At 38.2% G+C, this 19094-nt stretch overlaps 1 protein-coding gene across 1 annotated transcript in view; it reads right to left on the bottom strand.

Moving 5' to 3' along the window:
- xirp2a (xin actin binding repeat containing 2a) overlaps positions 1 to 19094 on the bottom strand; it is a 47516-nt gene that overhangs the window by 13553 nt on the left and 14869 nt on the right. Inside the window, exons 3-6 of the mRNA XM_038295884.1 lie at positions 10087 to 10224; positions 4093 to 4173; positions 3879 to 3948; positions 3419 to 3522 (exon numbers count right to left, since the gene is read on the bottom strand). Coding sequence (XP_038151812.1) covers positions 3419 to 3522; positions 3879 to 3948; positions 4093 to 4173; positions 10087 to 10224 — 393 coding nt within the window. The remainder of the gene's footprint in view (positions 1 to 3418; positions 3523 to 3878; positions 3949 to 4092; positions 4174 to 10086; positions 10225 to 19094) is intronic.

Here is a 19094-nt window from a genome sequence, read left to right as displayed (position 1 = left end):
CAGCAAACTCTCCTGACCTTAACCCCATAGAAAATCTATGGGGTATTGTGAAGAAGAAGATGCAATACACCAGACCCAACAATTCAGAAGAGCTAAAAGCCACTATTAGAGCAACCTGGGCTATCATAACACCTGAGCAGTGCCACAGACTGATCGACTCCATGCCACGCCGCATTGCTGCAGTAATACAGGCCAAAGGAGGCCCAACTAAATACTGAGTGCTGTACATGCTCATACTTTTCATGTTCATACTTTTCAGTTGGCCAACATTTCTATAAATCCTTTGTTTTTATTGGTCTTCAGTAATATTCTAATTTTCTGATATGATGAATTTGAGATTTTCATTTGTTGTCATTTGTAATCATCAAAATTAAACAAAATAAACATCTGAAATATATGAGTTTGTATGTAATGTATGAATATAATATACAAGTTTCACTTTTTAAATGGAATTACTGAAATCAATCTACTTTTTCATGATATTCTAATTTTATGACCAGCACCTGTATAAGCTGATACACAATTTGGAAACCAGTAAGCAAGACATCAATATAGTCCTTTATATTCAATAATTTTTTTTTTTTTTTACCCAACTTACTAAAATTTGACATGTTTAAAAACATTAATATATTTTAGAGGGATTTTATATGATACAACATATGAAAATAAAGTACAAATATAAAATAAATCACTACAAAGGAAAAGTTCTCAAAACTTTTCCCAAATAAACTCATCTAAAGGTAAGAAGGCACTAAACATTTGAGAGCTACAGTGAATTGTTTTACATCAAAGGTTCCCAACCTGGGGATTTTAAGAGAACTCAAATAGGTACAAGTTAAAAATTAGACTTAAATTCAGTAATAAGGCATCTTTACAGATGTGCTGACTACGGTTGGAATTAAAATAATTTAAAATATAGATTAAAATACATTGTAATATATCTTAGTGGACTAATTTTCTACATGGAAACAAGTAACCCTTGCATACATCTGTACAATATGATCAAAAGATCAGTCTTATATAAATAAACGTTGGGATTCGGTTTCAATAAAAAAGAAAAAGTATAAAGAAAGTTTTATATATCTATGGTCAAGCATATCTAGTTGAAATTAAGACTGGAATTGCAGAGTTTACACAAAGCCTATTTTCCAAAAAATTGGGTTGAGGAAACATCTCACCATTTCTGATAAACAGTTTCTACAAATCAGCTCATTGACAAAAAATATAGTACCATAAAACCCTACAACAATCTTCTATGAGCAGAAACGTATGCGATCAGAAACTGAATTTGAATTGAAAATTCAAAATCTAATGTATTGGTTTGTAACTGAACTTCACTCCAATGAAAGTTATTTATTAATGTGCAAACTGTATGTAAAACCGGCGACAGACTGGCAACATGTTCAGGGTTTACCCCACCTCTCGCCCATATAATGCCAGAGTTAGGCAGTGGCCCTACTGCAACCCTGATTGAATAAACAGGAGAAGACGGATAGACATAGGGCTGGGCGATAATTCAATAACGATATATATCGATCGATAGACGTGTGTTCCATTTATTTGTTATATTTATTTTGGTCACTTTTTTGGTCACTTTAGTTTATTCTTTGTCAGTATTTAATAACATAACTCATGTCTCTTAAGTTGTTTTTCTTTAAAACAATTCTGTTATGGTTAAAAAAGTTGGTTAAATACAGATTTAATTGGAAGTCTGTGTTTGTGTTCTTTATTAAAATTAAATCATTTAGCAATATCATAAAATGTCCAGGCAGAGCTGCACATAAAATATGGTTTCAAATCTTTTCAATAATTATCGATATCGATCAATATGCATTTTCTTTTATTGATAAGCTTTTTTTCTATATCGCCCAGCCCTAGATAGACATCTGGTTCCTTAAGAGAGACCAGAGTAATGGAGCACAGATTTGTGTTTTGCAGATGTTGAGGTTAGGTATGTGGCTCTGACTGTGATGTGTGGCACAAGGAAATCAGAATACTAGAACTGAAATTGAATTCCAGGAAAGTGGGATTTCTAATTAAATATAATACAGTTTAATAGCAAATTAGTTTAGTTTCAAATGATTAGATAAAGCAGGCTTCTTTGGTTCAAGCCCTCGAGGTCTGGTGTTCATCCACCCGTTTGGCTACGTTCAAACCGCAGCCTGAAGTGACCCAAATCCGATTTTTTTGGGCCCATATGCAAACTGGTTCTGAACTTTTCATGGCTGTCCGAAGAACACATATCCGATTTTTTCAAATCCAACCCAGGCCGCTTGTCTATGTGGTCATGAATTCGATACGAATCTAATCTTTTCAAATGCGACCTGCGTGTGAACGGCCAGGTCGCATTCATCTTACCTGAATGCCATTAATACCCGACAAAGGTCACTATTTTGCTTCTTGCTATGCAGAAGTGGGAAGAAAAACAACCATGGTCGACGATAATGCGGAGAGTAATATGTATGTTTAACCATCTTGGAAAGATCGACTTTTTATGGTTGGGAAAGATCGCTAGATGCACACCAGAGCTACCATCCATGTTTACTTCCATAAACACAGAGCACGCTGGCCTGTGATGTCATTGCATCCTCTACTGGCATGCGGGACACTTGCGTTGTATGACTGCAGTTCACACAGGAGATCACATACAAGTCGCATACATTTGGAAATGTGAACGGCAACGCAAAAAAATCGGATTTCACAAAAAAAAATCGGAATTGAGCATCAAGGCCTGCAGTGTGAACGTAGCCTTAGACGTGTCTCTGCTTCATCACACCTGAGTCGAATAATGAAGTGATTAGCAGGACTATGCAGAACCTGGCTGCCTGCTAAGGAGGTAATGCGGTTATCTCATATAGTTGATTCAGGTGTGGAAGTAGAGACATATCTAAAATGTGCCGGACACTGGACCTTGAGTGCTGGAATTGAAGAGGCCTAAAATAACATTTTATTCAGTTTCATCATCATCATTCGATTCAGTTTTAATTTAGTGGAAAATTGCTTTCAAACAAATATGTCTAATTTCAACTTTTCTATATCCATATTCATTCTGGGGAACTTAAATCCAGTTGCTGATGTCAAAAGTTCAAGCCCATGACCAGGACCAGGTACTTCTTTCTGTTTATCACATAAAATCCCAATGAAATACATTAGCATTCTGAATCATAGAGGTTTGTGTTTATTTTTTCCTGTAATTTTTACACATTTACAATTTGTTGAGACCAGTTACTTTTGTTTCAATGCTTTGAAAGATTCTACTTTAAACAGGGGTAAAGAGAGCTTCATGTTCTCTATCAGAAATAATTGAATCAGTCCAATTTACTTTAGATCATTTAGTGAACTAACTTCATCTATATGTGGATTCCCAAAGAAAAAAGGAAAAGTATGATCGGCTTAAATAAAAAGACATGATCATTACCTTGATTTCCTTCGCTGGTGCTGCTCCCTCAATCGTTTTTTCATACTGTTGCTTCAAAGCCTGAGTGGAAACCTTTGGTAGGTCCTCTCCGCCGACAAGCGTAACTGAATTAGACATAAGAAGAAGGCAGCCTCATTAAGTCATTCGAATTGAGGAGGCTCACGGGAATGGGGAAGAGAAATAAATCATTTCATTAAAAACCTGAGTAGTTTTCATTTTCTGAAACTATGCTGCAGTGATTGCCCAATTTCCAAATTCCAATATTTTACCTCCCTGGCTTTGCCCTGATTAGATTTGCTCCCATGCACTGAATAGAGAATCATCTGCACTCCGACTTGCTTTGGGAGCTCATCCCTTATTCAACCCGGAGAGTGGAACGGTCATTAACATACAGGACCACAGGCAGCGCCGCGATAAAAAACGCCCCAAATTACAATATAAAAGGCATGAGCAGAATAACCTGTTTCATTGTAATGGGTCCCATAACCGGCAGCCACATTGTTATGGTGGACTCCTTGATCATGGATCACCTGGGAAGGGATGACAGCAAATCATTAAAACTTCAGCCTGTTTCCAATCAGTCAGGCATGAATGGTTAAGGTTTATGTTCATATCATAATAATCTTTAAAGGGATGTAGGTTTTAGTGATGTAGATATATCTTCTAACAAATACCTCTTGTCGAGAAAAACCTGTTGCCGGGATTGAATCTCTGGAGCTGCTTTTAACCGTCACCTCTGAGGAGCTGGATATTTCCTGTTGAATACAAAGAAAAAGGATCAACTGGACCAGTTCCTACGGTGACCACACATGGAGGAAAGTAAACAATATGAGTAAAAGAGTTTTAAACCTAATGTCCGCCTTATAGGACGAAAAGGATGCTTTTAACCATTGGAACTTTCAGATTTTTTATTTTTTTTGCCTCTTATTTTTGAGTCTTGAAAACTGACGAAAACTGGAAAAAGTCGGACATAGAGAGTTTTAGCTGTTGTCGTTTGAGCTGATGCAGCCTAAGCCACATTGTTATGACTATATACAACCAATATTTGATTTTTTTTTTTAAGGTGGTCTGAACAGCTTGATTCAGATATTTTCTCTTCTAAGAAAACCAGAATTCTGCCTCTTCAATATTTGTATCTAATGAGACATATATCCTGTAGTTTTCAGAGCAGACTGAACATTCATGTTGCTTTTATCTGACACATCCTTGCCCAAATGACTGCACATCCCTGCAGTATCTATTCCACAAAGTAACACTGGTAATCGTTGTTCTCTGGTTCGTCTCTGCTTCTGTCTCCTTGAACCCCAGTCGGCCTCAGCAGATGGCCGCTCACACTGAGCCTGGTTCTGCTGGAGGTTTCTTCCTGTTAAAGGGGAGTTTTTCCTCTCCACTGTCGCTACAAGCATGCTTAGTGTGAGGGATTGCATTCGAGTCAATGAGTCGATGCAATCAACTGGTTTTCCTTAGATAGAAAACTTTGTATCAATTTGACTGTATGATCTGGTTGAACTGTAAAGTGCCTTGAGATGACATGTGTTGTGAATTTGGCGCTATATAAATAAACTGAATTGAAATTGAATTGAATTGGTTTAACTTACGTTTTTATATCGTTATAATGTGATCGTGATATTATTTTGGTTCCAACAGCTCAATAACTTCATAACTGTATAACATTCCTGCTGTAAATATAACCCTGTTGTGTGAGATCTACATCGTCAGTCTGCGTGGGAGGGTTCATGAACTGTTCATATTGAATCTGATGGACATCACCAAGCTCGGTCTGGGAACAATTTTCGGCTTTTTTCCATCTACACCGGCCCATCTAAACCCCCGCCACCCAAAAGAAGAAATAAAAATAAAAGCACAGGTAAACGCGTACGTCTCAAATGTGAATACGAATACACATTGTGGATTAACCGACCTATCTTCAAGCATCACATGACAACCATCATCAAGACTTCTATAATGCGGCTTTACTGGCTTTGGTTATTAACATGGACGTGACAGTGACTGCTGCTGTGTAACGTCCACACTCACTACATCAGCAGGGTTGCCAGATGTAAAAAAAAAATCTAATCTATAAATCTAAAGAAAAAACATATTTTACCCATAAACGGCCATTCTAAACTGCCAGATTGGGAAACATCCCAACCTGGCAACAATGCAGGTAAGACGGGAAACGTTAGCCTTTAGATGCAAAACCCCATCATGCACTGCAACGTATTTTAGCAAAATATTCAAACATAAATTCACCAAATATACGAGGAACATCGTAGTTTGGTTTAAAGAAAGCACTTTAGTTTTATTATAATTTAGTTCGTTGCAAGGATTTTACAGTTTGAAGAAATAGAAAATTACACCATATGCCAACCGTCACAAGGATGTGCATGACAAGGAAGGGCTATATATACTGCATGCATCATTCAGGTAGTTAACATTGGAATAATTCTTGAGCTCCTTGAGTTATTTACTGTTTTTTGTAGGTGCTTTGGCCGGAGAGTAAGTGTTGGGGCCGGTATAATTTAAGGAGGGCCGGCCCTCGCACACTGAAATTAGGACTAGCCGTATCACAGATTACCAGTCCGAGCCTGGTCATCACATATAAATATTAACCTGGGATTAAAAACCTATTTATTTAAGAAAATAAAAAATGTAGTAATAATTGTAGCTTTTTGAGATCTTCAAATGATTTAATTCAAGATTTAAGAAGAAGGTTGTTTAATTCTAACCCAAGGAAGTCAGCAACCTGGGAGCGAAGGTGGAGACATAAGGCTGAGTCACCCAGAAATGCGTTCTATCCAACTGGAAATCACAGTTCAGGGGAGCAAATATGATGGAATTGATATTGGCTTTGTAATTTGTTCCAATTAAAATCCTAGCAAAATTATTTACTAAAATATGAACCTGATGGAAGGGAAAATAGTTGATAATCACCTTCAGTCAAGGTAAAGACATCAATAATTTAGATACTTTCCTTAAGTGATTAAATTTATTTTTAATTGGACTATTTTGAATATTGCTTAAATTACATTAAACTGGATGTTGAAACTGAGCAGACATAAAGGTGGTGCCATATAATCTGTTTAGGTGAAATATATAAAATTAAGTAAAAAAAAAAAGGGGCCCACAACACATCTTTGGGGAACTCCGCTAGATAGACCTGCGTTGTCTTTTAGGTGACATTAAAATGTAAGATAAAATTCTAGTTAAGGAGTTTCTGTGCAGTGAAATTAATAAAAAAAAACTGATTGTTTTGGGGATTAGTTTATAACTGTTTGGAGGAGATTAAATGGGTTAGGAGAATTGAAATGTAAGCCCAATCAACACTACTGATTCGTATAAAATTATAGAAGTAAGGTGAACCAGGTATCAGAAGGGAGGAGATGTTCAGTAAAATGCAGCAGAAAGGTTGTTCTGACAGAGAACTATGCACACAAAAGCAACCAACGATGTTTTACCTCCTCCTGACAGCGAGCTGTAAGAAACAGTGGGCGGGTAAGTCATTTTTGTATTGTGGAGAAGCTTAATAAAATCCCTTCTGCGGCTGGTAACAAATGTTTTTCCATTACTGTGCCGCTTCCAAGGGAGCCGCTAAGTTTGAATTCTGCCAAAGGAGGATTTCAGTGCTGGAGAGAAACAGCAGTCGATTACAAAAAAACGCACAAAACCGAATCAGGCATTTCCTCCTCTGAGATTCCTGCAATTCGAAGGAGTTGAGAGAGAAATGTATTTCAGCTTGTATGAATGCTGTTAACATGAAAGATACATGGAGGGTGGGGGTGCTTGTTCTTCTCAAACCAAGGGCAGCCCGTTAATATCTATCCTGATGTGGAACACGGTTTGCATTATCCACCTGTGGAAAGGCACTTCCAGTAGCTGTGAAAGAAGCACAGAACTGATCAAACGCGTTTGGACGTTTCCTCTTCTGAACCCTGATGTAAAATTCCAGATTCAGCTAGGTTTTTTTTACACTGGATGAATCCAGTCTGCTTCTCTGCCTGAATAAGCAAATTGATGGAAATGTGAGGCGGGGTGGAACTGACCTCACTCCAAAAAAAAAAAAAAAAATCTGGCAGGAGTCCAAGGCTGCTGCTAACGCGTTCTGGCATTTTCCTCACGCGCAAGATGACAGATTCACACAGACGGGCTAAGTTCAAGGTGCCCTCTTTGAGCTGACCTGCTGGAAGGCCTCTGCCAAGATTTAGCAATAAAGAGCTACAGTTGAATGTAAATCATTCATATCCCTGTCATTTCACTCAGAGCTCATGACAAGAAAGGAGAGCAGTTATTCTCTCTTCCTGGTTTTCTTGACTTGAAAGAGGAGAAAGAAAAATATCTCACTCTTACTTGCAATCAACAATAAACTATTTACTGTTTATGGAAACGGAGTCTGTGAATCCTAATAATCCTTATATCACATATGAGGACTAAGGCTTAGTAAAAAGGTTGGGTTTTTGCAAAGTAAAGAATAGAAAAACCATCTAAATGAAAAACAAATTTAAATCAAACAGGCAGAAATAGAGTGCACATCTATAAAATTCTTTATATGTCTATAATATTTTTTTCAAATGAAGCATTCCCTCTATTTGAATAGATAAATGACATTAATTACAGTGAATATGAAATAAGGTTTGTCTGTCCTTAAACAAACCGTCTGTGATTTTTCATATAAATTCTAAATCCACAGTTTGGAAAGAAGCAAAAAAGGATGAAACTGTGTCCGGGTATAAAGGTTGTACTCATGCAAAGACCAGGAAATAAGGCCATAAGCGCCCAGAATATACCGTATTTTTCGCAACATAAGCCGCTACGTTTTGAACCATGCGGCTTATAAGAAGGTGCAATTTTTCTGTGGATTTTTCCTAACCGCCAGATGGGGAAGTCAAAGTTGGAAATGAAAGAATAAAGGGATAATTTTCATTTAGTATAGGAAATTTGTACTAGCAAACAGGATGGAGAACAAATATCCCGAAATCTGTGGAACCAATGAAGAGACTGGGCTTAACTTCTGCAGAGCTGAAATAAAGAGCTGATTAAGCCCCATCTTCCAGTAGAAGCTCTAACTGCTGTAAGCAAACAAACTAACATGGAAGACAGTTCAGTAGATATCAGTGGCTTATAGCCCAATGCAGCTAATATGTATGGTAAATAAACCTTCTGATTAATGCAGGGAAAACCAAGGAGTTCGCAGAAGCAGATCCAGCCCTCTGACACCGGTGAACATCCAGGGAACAGACTTTGAGAGAGTGGACTCTGATAAGTACTGTCGTGTCAAAAAAGAAGAAGGGTAGGAGAAAAGAGGAGTGAGCTTGTGTTGGGGGGTTGGGACTTCCTGTCATTGAAACACCTGCACGACCCTGTGTGGCAGTTTTGGCAGACAAAGGAAGAGACTGGCTCCCAGCCAAGCAGGTTTCAGCTCATTATCTAATCACCAGATACACAACTTTATTAAAAGATAGAAGCTGAGTGAGAGAATACTGTAGTATGGCTTGTGGCCTGGTAATATTCAGTTTGTATTGTGCTTATGGGTGAGCCACAGTAAAAATGTTTGATTTAAAATGGTTTGTTTTGAACTAATACACTTCTGTTTGTCAATTTGTTTGAAAACCGAAATCCCAAACCTAGATCCCAAATAAAAACACAATGGAAAAGGATTTGAGTTGTGCCTAGCGTCGTTCTTGGTGATGACCAGCCGTTTATCAAGTTTCGGCAGGAGCTGAAGCTAGAAAACAGACATAACTTGTCTTGGTGTTCATCTGAATAACAAGCTGGACTGGACTCACAGCACTGAGCCGCTATGACTCTGTTGTGGCATCAGCCATCTTCTATGGAGCTGTCTGTTGCAGCAGTGGCTTATCTGTTGCTGAGAGAAAGCGGCTGGATTAGCTGATGAGGAAGGCCAGCTCTATGATTGGATGACCTCTGGACTTGGTGCAGGAGGTGGGAAACAAAAGGATCCTAACTAAATTAACATTTCTGTTGGATAATTTCTCCCACCCCATGCATGAAGCTGTTTCAGAACTGGAGAGCTCCTTCAGTGACAGCCTGCTGCACCTTAAATGCACCAGGGAGCATTATCACAGATCCTTCCTCCTTCATCCTTTCCCAGCAGCTGGAAGACTTTATAAATACCACTGTTCCCAAAAACATCAATTAGTTGTTCCATTCATGCTGATTTTGCACAGTTTCTACCTTAGTCAGTTAAATAACCTGCTGCTTTCATTTTGCACATCTCTGATGTCGCTGCTATTTTCAAATATCCATTACTGTAAAAATGTCCATAGAGTAGTTAAACCACTTTACAGTACAGTATTTTTAAATCTTCACTAGTATGTTATTCTTATATATATTTTTAAGGACCAGATTTGAGCGACAATTTTTTCTATAATCTTTTTGCTGCTGTAAACACCAGAATTTCCCCCCATTCTGGGACAATAAAGAGATTTTCTATTCTATAGTGTGGTGCGTTCTATAGTCCAGATAATGAGGTAAATACAATTTGGGTGCAAAATTCCATAAGAAGAGTTTGAAAATATTCAAAACTGATTGGTAGAAAGCTAAGATATGTTTTTAATACCTTAGTCAGTCCAAGTACTCTTTCACTTTAATAAAGAATGGCTTCAAAAGAAGATAAAGAAGTCCTGATAAACACACACGGTATATCTCACCTGGACCGATCTCCTCTGAACATGAACCTGGGTGACAGTCGATTGGGAGGAAGAAGAGGTGAACTCCTGGCTTTCAAACTGCCTCTTCACAGTGGCCAGACCACCAGGCAGGGAGCAGGCCTCAGCCTCATCCATCACCTGTCAGCAAAAACACAGACCAGGAATTAACCCCAAAACACTTTGAAACCCAAAAGCCTTAGTTTTATTTAAAAAAGCAGTGGGTAGTTTCAAAATTAGGTTTAATATCAACAACAAACCAGGATAGCCTGAATAAATGAATAAAACCAGTTCCAAAAACAAAAAACGAAAGAATAGTTCCCTCTATATACCGAAAATCTGGTTGTGCAACTTTTAATAGCATTGTAATAAGTAGTAATGTGTTTTTTTCCCCTATTACTTTTGAAGAATCTGTCCCACTCTTATTGAAGGACAATTACTTTCATCATTGAAAGAAGCATGTCGTGAAATTTTAGTTTGGATTTTACCTAAACCAACCCCCAACGTCTCAGTTATTTTCAGCCATTTAGAGCAGGACCTTCAGGTCGGCTTTAGATCACTGCGGGGTAATTAGTTTTTCACAGCACTATTGATGGTTCTCATTTAAAAGAGGCTATGTTATAAACCAATCACTTAATTCACAATTACCTAGATCGATATCTAGATAGACATTACGAAAAACCTGATGCAACAAACTCAAACTAAAATGAACAATAGAAGCACTTTATCCACATGCATCGTTCCTTTTACAGCCCTAAAATGCTCCCAAACCGCTCTTTTTAGTTCATATTATAGAGCATGTAGAGTTGGGTCTCGCAGCCAGGAAATATGTTGAAGAATTGAAGTTGGCTTTGGTATGGAGGAAGCAATCCTTTCCCTGTGAGACGTGGGCAATAATGCACTCTATTTGATACAATAATCTCCTTTTGGTAAAGTCAATTACAGCCCTGATAAAAGATGTATGTGAAGGCTTCTGCTTTTGCTGCAAGGAAAGTGGAATACATATGAGACTTTATATGAAACGCCTTAGCTCTATATGAATATATCTCCTTTTATACAAGGAAATAAACCTTTTTTTATTTGTGCATTAAGGCAGAGCAGGACGTTTTAGAGCAGGGTGTCACACTATTGATGTTTCACTAGTGAAGGGAAAAAGTATCTCAGAGGAGATTAATGCCATGTTCTGGATTTCAGCCGTAGTGTGTCTAAAAGTGGCCCTTTTTCCAATGATTTCTGGAGGACATGCGAACAAAGCCCCAATTGGTCCCAGGAAGCATTCGTGGACAAAGCTGTAAAGGTATGTGTGAGCAAGGCGCCCTATAAACCTCCCCCGTTTACACCCAAACTGTCAAGAGGGATTAGGTCTGTGTGCTTTTGCCAAAAAATCTTAATTACGGTTTCAATTAACTAAAATGTGGCTTTATTTTGATTATCTTCGGCAGTGACCACAGCCAACAATGATACCCTAAAGCAGGGGTGCTCAAATCCAGTCCTCAAGAGCTACCATCCTGTGACTTTTAGGCTAAGTTCACACCGCAGCCTGAAGTGACCAAAATCTGATTTTTTTTGCCCATATGCGACCTGGATCTGATGTTTTCATGGCTGTCTGAACAACACAGATCCGATTTTTTCCAATGCAACCCAGGCCACTTGGCTATGTGGTCCTGAATCCGATACGAATCTGATCTTTTCAAATGCGACCTGTGTCTGAACGGCCCAGTCGCATTCATCCGAACTGAACGCCATTAATACCCGACAAACCTCACTCTTCAGCTTCTTGCTACGCAGAAGTGGCAAGAAAAACAACAACCATGGTGCAGATGATGCAGAGTGCCGTATTTATGTTTAATCATCTTGGAAAGATTTTGTTTTTAAGGTTGGAAAAGATCGCTAGATTTTCTACCATCTATGTTTACTTTCGTTAACACAGAGCACGCTTGTTTGTGACGTCATTGCGTCCTGTACTGTGCATGCGGGACACTTAGGTTGTATGAATGCAGTTCACACAGGAGATCACATACAAGCTACATGTATTTGGAAATGTGAACGGCAACGTAAAAAAAAAAACTGAATTGAGCATCAAGGCCTGCAGTGTGCCTTAGATGCATCTCTTCTCTAACACACCTGAATCAAAAGGCTCAATCCTCTCATTTAGCCCAACAGAGGCATGGTAACGAGCCACTGATCTGATTCAGGGGTGTTAAAAATGGGGCGCATCAAAAAGTTGCAGGATAGTAGCACTTGAGGGCTGGACTTGAGCACTCCCGTCATAAAGTTTGCAGCCTAAAGTTTTGCAGTTGGAAGTCTAATTAAAGCAAGAAACTGAGCAGGTTTTGCTTTTGATCCGAATGTTTTTGAGTCAGAGAATAGCTTACTGAGCTAAAATTAGTCCTTGTTGAAAATAAAAGCAGAGCAGCAAACAGTTTTAATGTCTTCTTATTATTGAATGCTCTTTTGTCCAGAGTCCTTTTTTTTGTTGTTGAGTTTTTACGGCACTGGTGGCTTGTTTTTTCAACAGTAGGCTGGCAAGAAAGGGGGTATACAGTAAGCGAAGGGGAAGAGCCATGGGGCAAAGGAACACATGACGGATGCGAACCTCGGTCGGCCGCGTTAAGGACTCTGTACATGGGTCGTGCGTGCTAACCACTGCGCCTCCTACATGCCCTGCAGGACTTTACTCTTAAGTGGAAAAATACTTCCTCCTAGCTTGCATGCATGGCTAAGCTGCAACTCATATGCATTTCATTAAGGCAGCAAACCCACTTTAGAACTGCCTTTAGGAAGCAGTAGTACTGCCCCCTAAAGGCCTGTGTGGAATCCTGTCTTACTCTCATTGAATGTAACATGACAAAAAAATCGTATTCAATTTTGAAGTTGAGATTTTACCATTTTGAATTTTATCGCAAATTTGATAAATCTTCCTGCCAAATGGGCCAGAATTCCAGCAAAGGATTGTGGGAAATTAACCCAAATTATACAGTTTGAAATGTATTTTTACCAAATGTGGATAAATGTCTAAATCTGATTAAAGTGAAACAAAAAATTTGACTCTTTATTTTAAAAATCGTGGAACAAATTGTCAGGGTTCTTTCCAGCGTATTTCAACGTAGCTGATAAATCCTCTCTAATTTGCTCTGCTATGCTGAAATTCAGGCCGCAATGCTAATTTGATATAAGGTTACGGCCCTCTGATTGACATCTGGGTTAGGGTGTCTGGCGCACCTCAGCACTTCAAAGCATATAAACTATACTAAAATGAGGCAATGAGCTGAATTTTAATATATGAGAAAGTTGCTTTTCAGCATATTAACAGTTATTTGGATAAAAAAAGCTCTGTGAAAACGTGAACCCCGAATTGCTGCATTGCTCACATTTTAAAGGGAGACATGAACATCACCTCCAAAATGGATAAAGGATGGAATTAAGAAGAAGTGGGCAAAAAAACTGAGATGATTTAGGTTTAGCTTAGAATAGCTACTTAATTGAAAGCCGCTTTAAAAGCCCTGAAACGTGAATAGTAAATTATAAAATAGGTTAAATAATCCAACCTTATTTCTACACATGATGTTGACAGAAATGCAGATTCATTAAGATGGAATAACATGCCCACAGTTTCCATCACCACACATTACAATGAAGCCTAGCTTAGACTCAGCTGTTTTCAGTAAAAACCATGACCTCATACTCATTCTGTCTGACCCTTCCTGTTTTCAAAACTAGCTTTACACATATAGGTTACAGACTTCAACATTCTGCTTCGGCTGTGGAGTTTTCAGCACTGCCACACGGACAGAATTCAGCGGGGGTTCATCAGCCAGTCCTTCTAGAAGATGCTTTGAAGGGTGGGGCTTGTTGGCTAAGTTTGTATTTTAAGATGCACTGGATTTATGGCTGCTATTTAAAAGATCTTTTTGCACAACAGCTATTTATAAAAAGCAGTGAGTCACTTAAGGAGGAACTGGTAGGTGATACTGGTAAACCATGGCTAAAACTGCCTTTGGAGTCGGTAATTTTTTAACTAGATGCCACAATCTTGAAAAAGCATATTTCAGACTTAACTTTGTCTGAAAAGACTTCTACTAAAAATAAACCATTGTGAAGGAATTTCTACATTGTTTTTTTTTTTTTTAGCAATTAGTCGTTTTCAATTGACAAACCTCTGTACGTGGCATTATAACCAGGCTGATGGCTGGACTTTGACTAGGCTGTAGCAAAGCTGGGAATTTGGTCTTTCATTATCATGTTTTATGACCCAGATTAGAGCAGGTTTCAGATATCAGAACAGAAAGTCTCATGGCTGACTCATGACTACAAGGCGCCCAGCAGAGGAGGGAATCTAAACTGGTCCTTGGCCAGGCTCAAGTATCGCAGTTTCATTTATTTTGCCCTAACTATGGAGACAAAACCCCCTAGAACAGATAAAGAAGACACATAAAACCGATTCTTACTATAAAGAAAATCCTATTTTGATTGATTGTATTTCAGATCTCTATTTGGATCAGTCACCTTCTATAAAATACATTGAAAAACCAAAACACCACATATAAACCACCCCTTCTACTGATAGCAGTTTGATGGCCACACAGCCAGATTTCTGCCTCCTACAGGTCAGTTTACCAAATCAAAGAGTTTCCTGTTAAAGATGTTTATTTAATCTGCTTTGTTAATGAAAATGTTCAACCTTTGCACTGTTTCTATGGGAGTAAAACAATCCCATATCATCATTCCTCCACCACCATGCCTCAACTGGTGCTTCTCTACTAAAGGCAGCACCACAACATTGCTGTAAATGATGATGAAGCTTTAGAAATATAGACTATACTCCCATATTATTGATTACAGGAGGACACTACAAAAAATGTAAATATAAATAAGTTATTTGTTTTTAATTGAGGAGGTGTGATGGATGAACCTCCCACCACATTGTGTTAGTAATTATTTTCTTGCTTTATATTATATTACAGTTTATGTTTAAGTTGGTTATTTCTTTTGGACAGGTATTTTCTAATGGGTGTCTGAATGGTTTATTTACACGTTTTTTGTTTGAGGTGCTGCTGATACAAACCAGCTGGAGGAGGAAACCTGGAGCATACCATTCGGGTTTTTTTTTTGAAAGACTGACGGGGGAGACTTGCTTCAAGTTGTTTTTAATTAGTTAATCTTGTCACTTAAATACTCACTTATTATTGTTTCTGCTAAGTAAAAGTTAGTTTTGCTTTATTTGTTTCATAGAATGCTTTAGTTAATTTTGTATTTATTGGTTTTTTTGTCATGTCGTGCCTCCCTCATGTGTTAGACTTGGGTTACTCCATCCCTTTAGTTCTCTGTTTGGAGGTCAGTTGGTTCCTTAGTTGACCTCAGTTAAGTTGGGCCCAGATCCATGTTATTTATTATTTAAGTTATTTTGTATTGCTTTTGAGCCTTTGTTAACTATTTCTGACACTATTAAATGAAAGTTTTTTCAAATTTTGAACACCTTTTGTCCTTATTATACAGGAGGTAAGTGAGACACTTTGCCAATGGAACAAAAAAAACAATTAACATTTAAAATAAATAAAAAAAATACTCACATTGTCTTGTTTCAAGTGGATATTATGCAATTATCTCATTTTAAGAGTAAAAATACTTATTCCATTGGTAAATCATCTTATTAACCTACTCAAATTAAGGGTAAATACACTTAATTGAAAACATTTTTGCTTATTTCTTGGTCATTTTTGCGGTGTAGAATCTACCAAAAAGGAAACCTTTTTCTATCTTTAGAAGCTCCAGATCTGACAAAGAGAATCTGATGTATTTATTATGTCCTAATACTAAAGCAGAAACCTGTCAGCTGGTAAGTTTGACCCCTTCAACAGGTATTTAGGGTTATTTTATAGTTTAAGGCTCCAGGAGACGGGCTGTAGCAACTGCCTCATGGTCACAGACTCCAACAGGGTTGAAGGTCGACGTCTGTAAACATGCCAATGAGGCCAGATAGATGCTTTACTAATGCTTAAACACCAGCACATGAAGAGATGCAGGATGCTCTAATGGGGAACATTTTTATCTCTACCAGGCCACTAAGAACGAGTCTCTCATCCTTGATGATAAAAAATGACTTCTGCTGTTTGCTTGTTCACGTTTGAAGACCTCTCGATGTACAGGATGGGTTATAGCTACATTATGCTAAAAAATCTTTGAGATGTTCAGCAGAAGTAAACACTGTTGAAATATATCAACTCAAATAGTATCTAATATTTCAATTAATTCATGTCTTTTGGTGAGTACTGATGAAAATGTATGCAACAGTTTAAAAAGGTTTAATAATCTATGTTGTTTTGAGAATGCTTCATTATTTTTTTTTTTTAAGCTTCATCAATATTCATGCCTGAGCCTCATAAACACAGCAGACGTTTTCTTCCAATAAGATGAAATACAGCCAGACAGAATTTCTCTAAATCCCTCATGTCATTAAGGGAACGGTTCAGATTTTTAAAAGCGCTTTGGTGTGGAGTACTTCTAAACCGTTAGCAGCATATTGGGAGCAGACTGTGGACAAAGCTATCTGAGTTTGGAAAATCCGAGATTCTCATGAGGGAGTGAAGCAAACAGCTACTCACACGATGGCCCAATTAAGACAGAATTTCTGTCATTTAAAAAAAAACTCAAAGCTGAAAACTGCTACACACATTAAAATGTAGAGCTCTACAACACTTCAGTCTCCAGTCACCCTCCACTTTCCAGCTATTATCATTGCATCTGCACATTTCAATTATTTTAAAGCAATGTTTTGCAACAGAACAACACAAATCGGCCAATGATGATCTGATCCATTCGAGTTTTTAGGAATGCGGTTGTTCTTGGAGGACCAATGAGGGTTTTACAGCCTCTAAGATTCTTCTTTTCAAGATTGCAAAGTATTCCAGCCAACAGTTCAATGTTGGACCCATATGGGTGGGTGTGAAATGGGCTTAAAATTAGCCCTACAATAGACTTCCACAGATTGCATAATAGCTCCCTGCTATGAGGTTGGATCCATGGCAAATTATTGTAAAAAAAAAAAGAACTTTGAGTCCTGCATGGGTTGATGACATAAACTGGTTTTCTTTCAATCTAATTCCGACCAATTAAAACCTACCCAACTGTGTTCAACGATGCAAGTTTAGTTGGTAAAGCCAAGAGAGACCGACATAAACATGTTGCCTAGGATTCCTCTCCATCCATCCCCACTGTATAATGCTGCCATCACCGTGCTTTACAGTAGATAATGAGAGCATAGGCGGATCTACTGGGTTGGCCACCCTAAATGGACAGCCTTGCCACCCCTGCTGCCACCCCAGTTGGCAGTCTAACTATGATGTTAGTTAGGCCCGACGTCTCAGGCTCATAAAGACATATTTGCGGTCAACTATGACAGAAAAGAGACTATCAAGTTTGGTTGTACTCAAATCAAAACGCACAAAGGCATTGGATCTAGATAAATGTGTGAAGCATTTTGCTGAGCAACATGGAAATCGCCAGATTCATGTCAACTTTGTTATGCTCTCTGGTGAGCCTTTACAGAGCTGCTACATTTTGTTTTGGCACCTGAGAAAATCTGATATTTCCTTTAATAAAACCAAAAGTGTTAAAAGTAAAGTTAAAAATGTGATACTGGTGTAAATCCTGCTTAATATGAAGCAGTGTTGTTGTTTCTTTTTTTTGTATACATAGTATGAAACTATCCAGAAATGACCTGAATGAACCTACTCACAAAATGTTTTGTACTTTTTCCAGACTGGAAGCAAAATGTATTTTTATGTTGCTTCTTTTCAGATTTGTGGAGATTTTGATGTAACATACACTACCTGCATTTTTGTTGATTTGTTGACACAGCAGCTCTATCTACAGCATATTTACATGCATGAAATGTCCCTTTCATGTTGCCTTAACTGCTGTATGTCAAGTTACTGAGGAACAAATGGGGTATATGTGTGTTCAGGGTAAACAATACATAAATGTCCAGTACCTTGTTTGGGTGCCTTGACCCATTTATTTCTACTGTGTAGTTATGATCACTTTAGTACAGCTCAGTCCATAGATCTCTGATGCGTAACTTTTTCTTTCTGTAGTTTCTTCTTGTGCAAATGCTGCCTCTCTGACAGTCAATCTCACACATCTGCGACTCAGCATCTGTGTCTTACCTTAAAACCTTTCCTGTGATAATGCCCCTCTAGAAGTAGTGTTATCATTCTTCTATCTCCCATTAAGTGAGATCACATTGTACGATGTATTTCTAATATGAACTGCTTCACATGAAACACTTAGGGCCGGATCTATCAAAGGTTTGCGTGTATAAAAACGTGAGCTATTTCACTGCGCACGCTAAAAAATGTACAAACTGATCTATCAACAGCGTGCTAAAAGGATTTGGTCTTTAAAACGTGCTAAATAGCGCCTCTTATCCATTTAGTACTTTTTCTGCAATGAATATGCAATATGGGGCGTTTACACGCAAAAGTGCGTCTTGTGGGAGGAGAACATGTAAATATATTAATTTAGCACTCGCTAAGTGATTTATTAAACCTGAAAGCAATTTTGCTAACGGTATCTGACTCTATATTTAACACGTTTCAAAAGAAGGTGCAAATGGTCTGTATGCGTAATTGCGCACACATGGCAGAGGTTATTGTCGCAAGAAGGAGACATCGAAATGAAGCAAGGAGACGCAGAGAACGCATTTTTTCACTCCGTGTGAATATTTTTGGAATGAACGAGGAAACATAATCAAAACATCTCGTTTATCCAGCATTGCCACTTTGGAGCTGTTGGGGGAACTCCGAATGGATTTGGAGCCAGCCACAAGGAGGACCCACGCAATACCAGATATCACAGAACTCCTTGCAACGTTGCACTTTTTTGCATCTGGGTCATTCTAGCGTACGGTTGCAGCGAGAGCTGGGATCTCCCAATCTCGTTTTTCAGAAGTGCTGTCCGACGTTGTGAGCCATTTGGTATGTGCATTTTTCTACAGGCCAATACAAAACACC

The sequence above is a fragment of the Cyprinodon tularosa genome, unplaced genomic scaffold (assembly GCF_016077235.1).
Source record: "Cyprinodon tularosa strain WSP-4 unplaced genomic scaffold, ASM1607723v1 ctg362, whole genome shotgun sequence".
Taxonomy (NCBI): Eukaryota; Metazoa; Chordata; class Actinopteri; order Cyprinodontiformes; family Cyprinodontidae; genus Cyprinodon; species Cyprinodon tularosa.
The sequence above is the reverse complement of the archived record's forward strand: the minus strand, read 5'-3'. Positions and strand labels throughout refer to the sequence as shown.